The 12,058-nt window shown below is 40.3% G+C and overlaps 1 protein-coding gene across 4 annotated transcripts in view; it reads right to left on the bottom strand.

Annotated features, from left to right (window-relative positions):
* Positions 1-276: 276 nt before the first annotated feature.
* FNBP1L (formin binding protein 1 like) overlaps positions 277-12,058 on the bottom strand; it is a 146,351-nt gene continuing 134,569 nt past the window's right edge. For 3 of the 4 annotated variants that reach the window (XM_018559215.1, XM_018559217.1, XM_018559218.1), the window contains 3 exons: positions 11,166-11,260; positions 8,800-8,945; positions 6,159-6,618 (listed from right to left, as the gene is read on the bottom strand). In XM_018559215.1, the coding sequence (XP_018414717.1) occupies positions 6,440-6,618; positions 8,800-8,945; positions 11,166-11,260 (420 nt within the window). In that variant the 3' untranslated portion in view covers positions 6,159-6,439. Of the gene's footprint in view, positions 1,157-6,158; positions 6,619-8,799; positions 8,946-11,165; positions 11,261-12,058 lie in introns of those variants that run through there. The other variant, XM_018559216.1, reaches the window with a different exon arrangement.

Here is a 12,058-nt window from a genome sequence, read left to right as displayed (position 1 = left end):
GATAGGTTTATAAATCACTGCTTTAAGCCATTTAAAAGGAAACTATGGAATAATAAACCTTTTAACACACTGGCAATCGACCTCCTAGGCACTCCAGTTTAAGGCAGCGTCTGAGTGGAAAGTAGTTGGGTCGGGTCTGTGGGGAGAACAATGAAGATCTTCGGTCTTTGGCCAACTGCCCCGTGTGTGGATGAACTTGAGGCACGTCTGGAGCCAGATTGTTCTCTTTCCCAGGAATGGAGCACGTGCAAGACATATACAAAATTATCGTTTTCCAAAATAAAAAAAAACTGGAATGTAATAAGTTATCAGAAAAGATGAAGATTCGTAGCAGCAAAAGTAAAAAAAAAATGGCATAAAAGATATTTAGTGATTGGTGGTTGAGGGGAAAAAAAATAGTGGTTCTGACAGAATGGCGGTCTAGAAGTACAGACTGTGGAAGGAAAATCAGGCAATGGAATACAGTTATGGACAGAAGCATCATTCATGCAGATGGGAAGGATTAGCGTCAATAATGCAGATGGCACAGGCAGATATTGGCAAGTTAACATCCTGAAGGCACCCAGCCTCATAGCGATGAAGAATCAAAACACTCTAGTGAATATTCAAAGTGCTGCTTAATTACAAGCAAATTACTGTGGACTGATTCTGATTATGTAAACATTGGAATTATGGACCGCAGTGGTAAGTTAGAAAACCTCAGACAGCAACCTGAGGTTTATGGGAAACATTAGCTGCATTGATTTTGGTTTCAGGAAAGAGTGCAAGATCCTCAACGTAGTATAGACCACGGTTCCACAGTGATGAACCTAGAACGGAGACTGCGGGATTCAAATTTAAATAAAGGCAAAAGTGCAGCAAAACATTCACTAGTTTGTTTTCCAGTTAAATATTTGTACAATGAAAAGGTGAAATGATGAAGGGCAGATACCTGATGCACTTTCTGGCAGAAGCGGAAAATGCACCACGTCCCCCCCAAAAAAATATAGAAATCAGGGTGTCTGTAAGTTAGTGAATAATGTATGTATGTATCATGCGTACATGCGTGTTGATGTTCTCACATGTGTCCCCCGACCTAATCCCCTCCCCTTAAAAGAAGCTGCATGTAAACGCCTTCCACATCTCGCCCAGGTTCACAGACACCCTCTTCAGGAACCTGCAGTCCAACAGGAAAAAACAAGAGAAGAGGACAGTTATCAGGGCACTTACTAGGGACACTATAGGTCACGATTGTTTTGCCTTTTTTTGAAATATGAATCAAAAAATATTTCAAAATGTTTTATGGAGACCTTCCAAAATAATCTGTTTCAATATGTTGTCACAGTTACACAAACTTTGTTTTTAAAATTTAGGTGCATATTACTTGTACATTAAAGGGGGTTTTCCAGTATTGTATATATATGAACATCAATTAGTTTCCAGCTTAGGATCTGGTTGTGTGCGGTCACAGATGAACTCCTAAAGTCCACTATATATGTGCAAATCAGGAGGACGGAACATGGACAGCAGGTGCCTACTATAGAAGGCTTCAAGTTTTATAAGGAAGAACCCTCCATCCATGATCAGAGCTGCAGCAGTAAAAGTTCTTAACACCAGTGGTGAAACATTCCTAAGCTGCAGAGCTTTTCAGCCTGGAAAAAACACAAAAGAATGATCATCTCAAAACTGATAAATCAATTGTTTCATAAATGCTCAAACAACATATTGAGACTATTTTGTTGATAGATCTCCATGAAGCAGTGCATTGATCACCAGTGCAATAACCTTTGCCATGATAGTAAAGGTTGTTATCTGTTACAAGTGGAAATGGTAGTAGCACCATCAACAATGTGCGTTATATAAACACCTTTCCACTGAAAATGAACATGCATTTCATTATTTACAAAACAAGTTTAGACTTAGGAGTGTATGCATAAACAATTCACATTTGTCCTGCAAAATTGCATGTACATTCTTTGTGTGAATGCAGGCAAAAAAACCAAATGCAATTAGCATATTTCTTTCCAGTTCCATGTAATCTCAAGTAAATACTACATGTGACCACTAGATGGAGCTGATAGAATGTATTTTTATGCTCCTCGTCTTTATCTAGTGGCCAGAATGAAGTATTTACGCGATATTACATTCAACCGAGAAAAAAAATAAGCTAATAACGTTAGCTTTTGCCTTCATTCGCATCGAAAAAAACTGCATGCAATTTTACAGGGCCAATGGCTCTGCGAATGGTTTATAAATATACCCCTTAAAGTGAGTTTTCCACAAGGCAAAACACCTGTGATGTGGAAGCCACAGATAAAAGCCGCCATTCTTTTCCAAGTGCTATATTAGTTCTAGCCCAATAAAACTAAACCTACAAAGTTTCAGTAATTCCATCTGAAGCTTCTTGCATAGGAAATTGGAATGTGGATGCCCTTTAAAATGATCATTTCCTAAGGAAGGCAGGGATCTCATTTTGCAAACACTGGTTTCCTGGCTGTCATGCTGACATACTTATTTAAGCTCAAGGACTGTGACTCAGAGAATACTGCTATATTTGTCTTAAGAAAGGTTGACTATAAAAGACCCCCTAAACCTTACACACGAGTGGTCTCATATATTGAAGAGTCTAAATGGCCTTTCCGTGCCGCTTATCTCCTAAAGGGATCCTATACATTGTAACTAGGATGCCAAATTCCTGCTGCCGGCACCATATTGCTTTTCGGACCGTTTTATACATGTAGCTCACATACAAACAGATCTGTTCAAGAGGCAATGCCGACATGTAGAACTAAGACTGACCTGGGAGCCTCAAAACCTTGGGCACTCTTCAATGCATCCACCCCAGATCCTTTGGTCGAGATCTCAGGCCCTCCCCCTCCTGCTATTCAACTGGCCAGTGAGGCTGCCTAATCATACTTAATGGCCAGCTGTGAGGGGTGGATGAAGGGGGACCCAAGATCTGCCTAATAGTGCACCTGAGATCCTGGGGCATCAGGGGCCCTGTATAAGGTATCTGCGCATACAAGCAGCAACTAGATGCCAGTCTTTCCTTCCTCCTATCTAGCCTATATAAATGACCACAGAATCCCAAAAGAGACCAGAAATATATCCATCTCTTATGTCCATAGATAGTATTTTGCTACTTACAGCGGACTTCATGTTGAGAAATTCTACTAAAGGACACAGAGCAGGCCGCCTTTATTATATCATTATAATACCTCAGCAACTGAGCAAATAATGACTTCAAAAAAACTATACTACATTTTTAGTAAGGCTGTAAAAAAAAAAAAAAAAAATCATGGCAACTGGACTTGCTGTATTTTTCTTGAAGACGTTTCCCTGGTCATCCAACCAGCTTTCTCCATTCAGAATTCTGAATGGAGAAAGCTGGTCAGATGACCAGGGAAACGTCTTCAAGAAAAATACAGCAAGTCCAGTTGCCATGATTTATTCTTTTTTCAGATATACCATGACCTGGATGAATGAGAAGCTTCACAGACATTTTTAGTAAGGACACATTGAGTGCATACTGCAGCAATTACCTAGAAATAATATGCAGGACACATTCTCATTAAACATGTTGGAGGTTTTATATACTAGTATGATTGCATTTTACACAGATGTTTAGAGTCTCCCTCTGCTGGCTATCTGTGTATAGGGAAGGGTGGCCAACATATCTGTTAGGCTCCGTTTACATCTTTGTGATGTGGGAGCGTGTGTGATAATGCACGTAATCCCGCATCGCATGTTGAAACGTTAGGTGTGCTGCTGTGTCATTGTTTCTTAATGGCACCCCAACAGACATACCCACTGCATGTGCATTGTATCGTACCACATTGAAAAGAAAAAAAAAAAAAAGGGGGAGTTACTTGGACTTCTTGAGTGCGGTTTAGCTGCGCACCACAACAAACCTGTGTAAATGGGGGGCCTAAACTACAAATATATGATCATTTAGCTACAAATTGGTTGTACATTAGTCCTAGAAGACAGATCTGTACTAAGACAGAAAATCAGAAAAGCCAATCACAATACAGCAATCCAAACCAGAATGCAGAGCTGCCATATATAATGAGACATCGTGGCTGGCCCTCTGAATGTATTGCTAAGGTTAGTTACATTGACATGATTCATTCACATGAATAATATGAGTGAATTAGGATTCATATGCAAGTCTAAAAATAAAAATGACTACAATTCCAGTTTAGGAGGATTTTCTGTTCTGTGTAAGATGCAGCTTTACTTTCTAATGTAATATTAAACACTATCATGCATGTTCATTTTCTTTTTTTGGCAAAAACAGAACAGTTTTAAACAGCAAACTATGTAGCAACACCTAGGGGAAAAAACATAAGGCCAGACAGGACATCCAAAATGTTTGGAAGGAAATTCGGTTTATTAAATATGAATAAAAAGTGGCTTTGTTTATTTAGAACAAAATTAATTTGAAGGGGGGAATTCAACCAAACACCATGCTGCAAAAATAAAACAGTTTTACATCTACAGCGGATCATGCTACAAAATCAGACCTTTGTGAGCATGGTACACAGTGGCCTTCCCGAGGCCTGAGTCACCCTATGATCCTGGGTGGTGTAAGTGTAAAATACCCACCTCCCTCCTGTAAGCACAACCGTACGAGAACGAGCCATTCACACTGACATTTATAAAACTCTAGCAAGATATAAACTTGCCACTTTCTACTCTATACTTCAATTGTGCGATATTGCCAATAATTCAACTCACAAACATTAAAACAAAAATGTAATTATTGAATAAATTATTTATTTTAGGGAAAAGCCAGCAAAAATGGACTGGTTATCAGCCTGTTCAAATATTACAAATGCCTTTCTTCAATGTCTTTCCTCTGAAGGCATTACATTTGTTCGCTCTCCAGTGACTAAACCGTGGCTACACCTATTCTATGACAGAATTTGTTTTGTACTTAGCAAAACGCCAAACAGCCAAATAGCTGAATATACTGTACATGTTTATTGTTTTACCTACCAAAGGATTTAACCATTCTAAACAACCAGTCTTGCGATTTACACACGTCTGCCTGAAAACGGTGGACATACTGGAGTTCCAGATTAAAGTAGAACTCCAGGAAAATCAAAAAAACTTTCCTTGCATTGGGACTACCCCCACACTGCAAGGGTTAAATTGCTCACTTTGTTTAGGGGACTCAAACAGATTTATTTATCTGATCCTCAGTCCTGCTGGCTTCCTCCAAGCTACTAGACTGGTCCTTGCAGCCTCTTCTCCCCCAGCCTCTGGCGGTCTAAGGCTAGCTGAGGTCTTCATGTCCTTTGCAGGTCCATTAACTTGCATTAGAAGTGAAGAAGCCGAAGTTCAGGTGAGAAACCGATTTATTTCAGCCCCCTAGACAAAAGAACTTAACCCTTGCAGTGCACGGGTATCCCCAACACAAGAGTAATTCTCCCCCGCCGTGTTCTTCATTAACAGTTCATCAATGCAGCCTCCTAGGTCACTTCACTGCTTTCTCACTGGAACCCGCATGAATGTGTGTGTATTACAAGAATGGCTGGCTGAAATAAAGTCATTTGGAAATCTAAACACACGTGTATTTCCCCAGTTTACCTGGAGTTCCACTTTGTTATCCTCAGTACCTACAGGACCAAAAATAGGGGTCTTAACGCTTCCATAGTATGGGCGGCATCAAGGGCAATGAATACTAATAAGCAGCTACCATTCAATGGCATCTGAGCCGCAAACACACAGAAAAACAGTCAAAGGCAACCAGGGTATGTACAGACTATTACCCACTTTACTTACATGGGGACATGTGTACATGTACAGCAAGATGAGGGAAGCAATTAACTTTGGACTGAAGATCGCTGCATCCGTGCACAGACAGCACTCTAAAAACCTTGTTATACCCACTAATCAATCCAATTTGATTTGCTAAGATAACTTGAGAAAAAAACAAAACAATTGTCTGATATTCTTTAAAAACTTCTAAAACTATTAAATGCCAATTTCCTCTTTATTCTGGGTCTCTGACTTGTCTTCTTTATTAAACTGAGTTTTCAGAGATGGAAAAAACAAATGCTTGTCCATTAAAAACATATATACAAAGATAAAAAGACATCTTTTAAAAGGCTTGTGTAAAGGTTTTCCTGGATGAATGATAAAAGCAGCAAAAAATAAAAACTCTAGCTTTCTATGCGGTCTTATTTTTTTTACCATAAAAGGGAAATTGAAAACATCTTTATAAAATATAAATCAATATACAGATTAAAATCCTAACAGTCATGTTTAAGGCAACGGCAATGGATGGGAAATTCCTCCGTGTGTTCAGAGCTTTCATCCAGACATGTGAGGCGCCTCACTGTGGTGACAGAAAGAAAAGCAGCCACCCAGCAAAAACAAATACTTTCATGTTTATCTCTCTCTCAGCAAGAAATCTTTTCCATCTTTCACTGAATGGATATATGTATGAAGTTTAGATATAAGTTACTGCACCTTTACTGTTTTTCTCTAGAGTAATATCTATGTATGACGTGGGGACATAGCCCTCCTCTCCATTCTGTCGCCTTGCTCTTGTCCAGCCATCTCCTTTATCTTCCTCAATAATGTACATAACTTCACCTTCTTTCATAGACAGAGTGCCTTCATTATTACCTGGAAAGAAAAGCATTCATTATAGAAGATTTACTAAAAGACATAGCAGCACTTTGCAGAATGATTTACATCCCAACACATGCATAAAATACCCAGGAGCACCCCCAGACGGTGAACAGAAGTTATTGGTCATCAAAGCACCACTGCTATAAAATAGTCCCTTGTTAACCAGTTTTTCTTGCTGAATGTTGATTAAATGAGGGGTGGGCAATTCGATATGGAATTCAAGAGCCAGTCTGTCCAATCCAGGAGCCAGCAGTATTTTTTTTTTTGTTACGGGTCAGCTCCATTGACAACTAGAGAAAACCTCAAACAGACACAAGCTCTAATTTTTAAGGAGCATTGGCTACCTGGCTCCTGGGATTTCGCCAGCCCTGGAATAAACTAAAGCACGCTAATGTATTTGCTTCTGTATAACAATGCAATGCTTTAGCAATGCTCTACTGAATGAGCTCATCGGAACCCACAAGATGGTAGAGCAAGGGGATGCCAAGCACCAGCTGAGCAGGCCAGAGAACCAATGGCTTGGCTTCAGGCCTACAACAGGTATCCGCAGTGCCATTTTGGTTTGGGCAGCAGATTTTTTTCTTCTTAGTGGACAAATATATACCAGAGCGTAGAAAGGAACTTCAGGCAGGGACTCATTCATGGTGGATACTCTAGCAACAAGCTCATATTACATGAATTTGCCATCATCCTGCTCCCAGCCATGCCCCTTTGTTAGTATTTTTAACAGTATAATGTTGCCTTAGAAAACTGGCACTGCAATGCAATAGCGGCCACCTGTAATGCAAGCTTTGTTTCAGTGTCCTTCTGGAGCACTGAAACCTGAAGTGCCCTTTTATACAAATACCTACCTCACCTAGAAAACCAGCACTTAGGCCTATACCATTCCATGGTTCTCTACTAGCCCATCACTGAGATAGGTGGACTCGAAGACAGGTTTTCTAACCAACAATAGAAGCATAAAACAAAACTATGGGTTTTCAAGGCTTCTGGGGGGCATTTTGGACCAAAACTGCCACTGTGCACAAGAACCTGGAGCTGCCTACTATTAAACTCTAGAGCCAGTTTGTCAGTCATATTGGCTACAAATTGACCTTAAAGCAACTGTCAACTACTCAGATTTTTTTTTTTGCAAAAGCAGAATAGAATACTTATCTTTCCAGCTACCTGTGCCCGTGAAGACTGCTCTACTGCCTTGTAATCCCTGGGTGTAGTCTCTTAACAAAACCAACACTTCCAGGATTGTTGATCTCTTGAACCTCCACATTCCAACCACTTAGGTGGGGGAACACTGGAGGCTGACACTCTGAAGTGTTTGTTTTAAAAACAGCTCCACGCCAAGGGAAACCTTGTAGCCGAGTCATGAGCAGGCAGGGGGAGAGTCAAGCATTCCTATGCTTTTTTGCAGGTATGGCATTTTAAATAAACTAAGTAAGCTGCAGATTTGTTTTACGCATTTACAACACCCACCCATAGGTTCAACAAAATTGTAATTGGTGCACATAGAAAAAATGCAGCAAAAGACACCTGCATTTGTTTCCTGATTGTTTTCCAGTTGTTCAAATAGAGCTGATGTAATAGTTTAGAGCAAACAAACAGCCTAATGTAGGCATTGAGGTGAGATAAGGACATCATATCCATTTTACAGCATCAATGACTTGGCAACAGTGTGTCTCTAGTCCTGCATGGCTACCAGTTTATTCAGCGTTGCAGAATGACTGGCAGGAAGTTTTTAGATTTGTAGCACAGGGCTCTCACATCAAATGCATAGGAAAAAGCCCAGTACACACAGGTGTATAACAGATCTGCCAAACACTCAAAAAAGGTAAAGGGGAGGGTAGTAAAATACTGTCAAAAATCACTGATGATCCTTTTACCCATCTTCATTAAAAGATTATCTAAAGCTAAAATCTTACTTTTAATTTTGGATAGTTTCTGAAAGGCTTACGTTTTTATTGCAGTGTCCATGTTTGGGAGCTTTGTCGGCTCCAATTGTCCTGTGGGGGGAGGGGGGAAAACACTTTTTTGGTGACAAATGCCTTAGAGGAGACTTCCTCCCACTCATTTTATGCCTCCAGGACAGGAGGTAAAACATTTAGCTTTGGATATATTCTGTGTGTATGAGGGATAAGTGAAAAAAGGTTAAAATTAAACTGAAAAATTAAGTATACATACCATCAAAAGGATAGAGTGCTTTGCAATGTCCTATGGCTGGAAGCGGGTCATCATCATCATCAAATTCATCAAATTCTGAATGGACATGAGGCTGTGGCTGGATTCTGCCCTCTTGGTTGGCATCCTCTGTGTAGCTTCCCTCTGGGCTATTGAGACACAGAATGTTTAGATGCATGCATTACTTCCTAGCACTTTCTGCAAAACGTACCCTGGAATGGTCACAGTCTTCCATAAGTTGGTGCAAAAGACATATTAGGTTCAAATACCAATACTCCAGTGAAGTCATTCCAAATTATTAGCTAGAAAAGTGTCCCTCTTTCCCGGTGTTTCTACACGAAGATGGAATTCTGGACAACTCAATTTAGGTCTAATAGATCATAACCAAAAATCATTTGCATGGGTTGTGCAGTCATGTATATTACTGCTTTTTTTTTTAAAGCAGACTAAATACAAACTAGTTTTACTAAGCCATGAAAGATATTTCTGTGGCTTTCTGTGTATCATGCCTAATTTTAGTTTTCCAGAAACCCACCACTTCAGTGTAGAGACACATCGAAAAAAGCAACCACATTCAGGCCCATGGGGAGGGGGGGTGGTAGAACTTAATGAACAGAAGACCAGGTGGTGACCTTGCTAATCTGCAACACAGATGCCCGATGTTGAAAGGCCAAAGAAGCACTTACAGATCTAGTAAAGTGAGCCTTCACAGGAAAAGGTGGAGCCTTAACATTTACGAAATAGGAATGCACAATGACATGATTCACCCTGAGAGGGTGGAACAAAATGCAGGGAACTCCCTGCAAGGTCCTCCAGGAAGGAGAAAGACAATGAAGGGTGTTTATCAAAACTGGTGCAGACAAAATCTAGAGCAGCTGTGCATGGCAAACAAATCAGCTTCTCTTTTATTTACAAATCTTAACTGAACAAACTGAAGAGAGAAGCTGATTGGTTCCCATGGGCAACTGCTCCAGGTTTGATAAATCCCTCCAATATGTTTGTCGGAACAGTCCAAACCACATGCAAACAGTGGAGAGATACTTCCTTAGGCTGTTTTGGGGCAGGACAAAAAGGAGGGGAGGATGATGTCCTCATTCAGATGAAAGAAAGACACCACCATAGGTAAAAAGGATACTTAGGCCTAAGCATTACCTTATCCTTGTGAAGAAAAAGAAAAGGCTCCTTGCATGATGGTAGTAGCGACAAGTAACGCAATCCTACATGTAAAATCCACAAAGATATATCTGATAAAAGGGAGGCATTGTTGGAATGGACCCTCGTCATTTGCCCCTTCAAGGAAATTCTTTTTTTAAAGGGCAAGCACTCATGGAGAGCAGCGGTACCCATGGGTGAGATAGGGTCGGAGATTTACCTACCAGTAGCGTCAGACATTCAATAAGCATAGGGGGAAAAGTCCACTGTGCCTAGGCTTTACTCACTAAAAATGAGCATACTCCTGAAGGGGTCTTACGGGACTGGGTCACACCAGTGCAGATACGCCTCTGCACAGGACCTGTGTAGAACACCCTGTCACCAACCCAAACCGCTGCACCATGTGCCAAAGTTGGTGCCTAATGCAGAATCCAGCGCCCAAAGCTGCATTACTGGCCAGCCTAACATCTTTAATCCTGTGGGGCACTTCCTCTGGCTGCATATGGTCACAGAGGCAACGTGGCAGCTTTTGGATCAGACACTTGATTGAAGAATCACAGAAACAAAATAAACTACACGTCTCCCCCAACAGAGAGGAGACATCCATCACCTACTGAGGATTTTTTGGAGTAGAAGGGGTTTTATGAGCGTCCTCACAACTGTTGCCAGTGTCCAATCCCCTGAGGATACCTGCATATATTACCCACTCGTCTCTGGATCTGCCTGTGTTCTGTACTGTATGTCAAGAAAATGAATCCTTCAGAATACAACATACATCACAAGAGTTATTTTCAACTCAGACAGTTAAAGATATATGTTATGCCTGTCCGAAAAACCCCAAATCAAATTATTTTACCTAAGGAATAGGGAGGTTGGAATGAATAGAAATGTAGTTTCCCAAGCACCCACATGTCACTAAGTAGTAATGAGAGGTCCCAGGAGGAGCCCACCCACAGCTCTGCATAGGCTATAATGGGGTCACTTTTATAAGTTCTTTTAATATTAAAGTAATATTTGGCTTTGCAAAAGCAACAAGTGCAAATGCATAGGGTTTCAAAGTTAATTTGTATCCCGTATGGTTATTTAGAAAATTGTCAAATAAGTATTAGTGCCTGGGGTTCAGCTTTAAAGACTGCTGCAATCTTAAACTTTTATTTAAAGCCATAAATGTTATGAAGTGGGTAAAGTCCCAGAGCTAGTTCTTATCAGATAACAACCTCTCTCTTCCTTGTGCCACAAGGTGATTTGCCTCCGAGCTGTGCCTCCTCTCGCTCCTTTGTAAAACTTTGCCTTCCACCTCTGATAGCCAAGCCTGCAAAAGGAAAGGAGAATTTGCATTTCTATCTACATGCAACACAAAGCTATGATCACAGCAGTCCTTTTGCCTTTCATGCTGAGGAGATAACGACTGCTTTGGAAAAATTCTGATATTCAACAACGTTACAATTAAATTACATAAACATTTAACAAAAGCTGAAAAGAAAAAAAGAAAATCTGAAAGCTAATTTAAAACAGCTAAAATCAAGTCAGAGAAAAGGACATTTGTAATAGACACACAATGCAATCTTTTTTTGTTTTTTTTTACGTATGTTATGGAGAGTAAGAGAAAACATGCCAAATAAAAGAGGAAGGTAAAAGCACTTAAATATCCAAATCGCTTAACACGCCACTGAAAATCTGGAGACAGAGATGCCATTCATCATTAACACCAAAGAGTTATCTTTGCCTTCCATTACTTGATAACTACCCAACCTATGTCAGTTTTACGGTAAGGCAATGTAAAAAATGACAGTGTTCTAATGTTCATCATTCAGTGAATGGTACATATTATGAGACACCTTTGAGTTACAACAGTTACATACCTAGCTAGTATGGATAACACATTTGGCAAAGTCGTCCACATGAGTGTTGCTAGATTACAAATGGGGCCGCAAGTTATTTTAGAGAACATGAAGTTTTGCAGTGGTTCCTGTTTATGTAGCAAAAAAGTTAAATCCAGCAAAATATGGGACTGCTAGACAGCCAATTCAACAAAAAAGAATGTGCAATACCTTCTGCCTCCTAAAGAGCTCACTAGCCCTGGCCATGCCTCCCATGTGCACAATACATA

The sequence above is a fragment of the Nanorana parkeri genome, unplaced genomic scaffold, assembly GCF_000935625.1.
Source record: "Nanorana parkeri isolate BGI_ZX_2015 unplaced genomic scaffold, ASM93562v1 scaffold382, whole genome shotgun sequence".
Lineage (NCBI taxonomy): Eukaryota > Metazoa > Chordata > Amphibia > Anura > Dicroglossidae > Nanorana > Nanorana parkeri.
The sequence above is the reverse complement of the archived record's forward strand: the minus strand, read 5'-3'. Positions and strand labels throughout refer to the sequence as shown.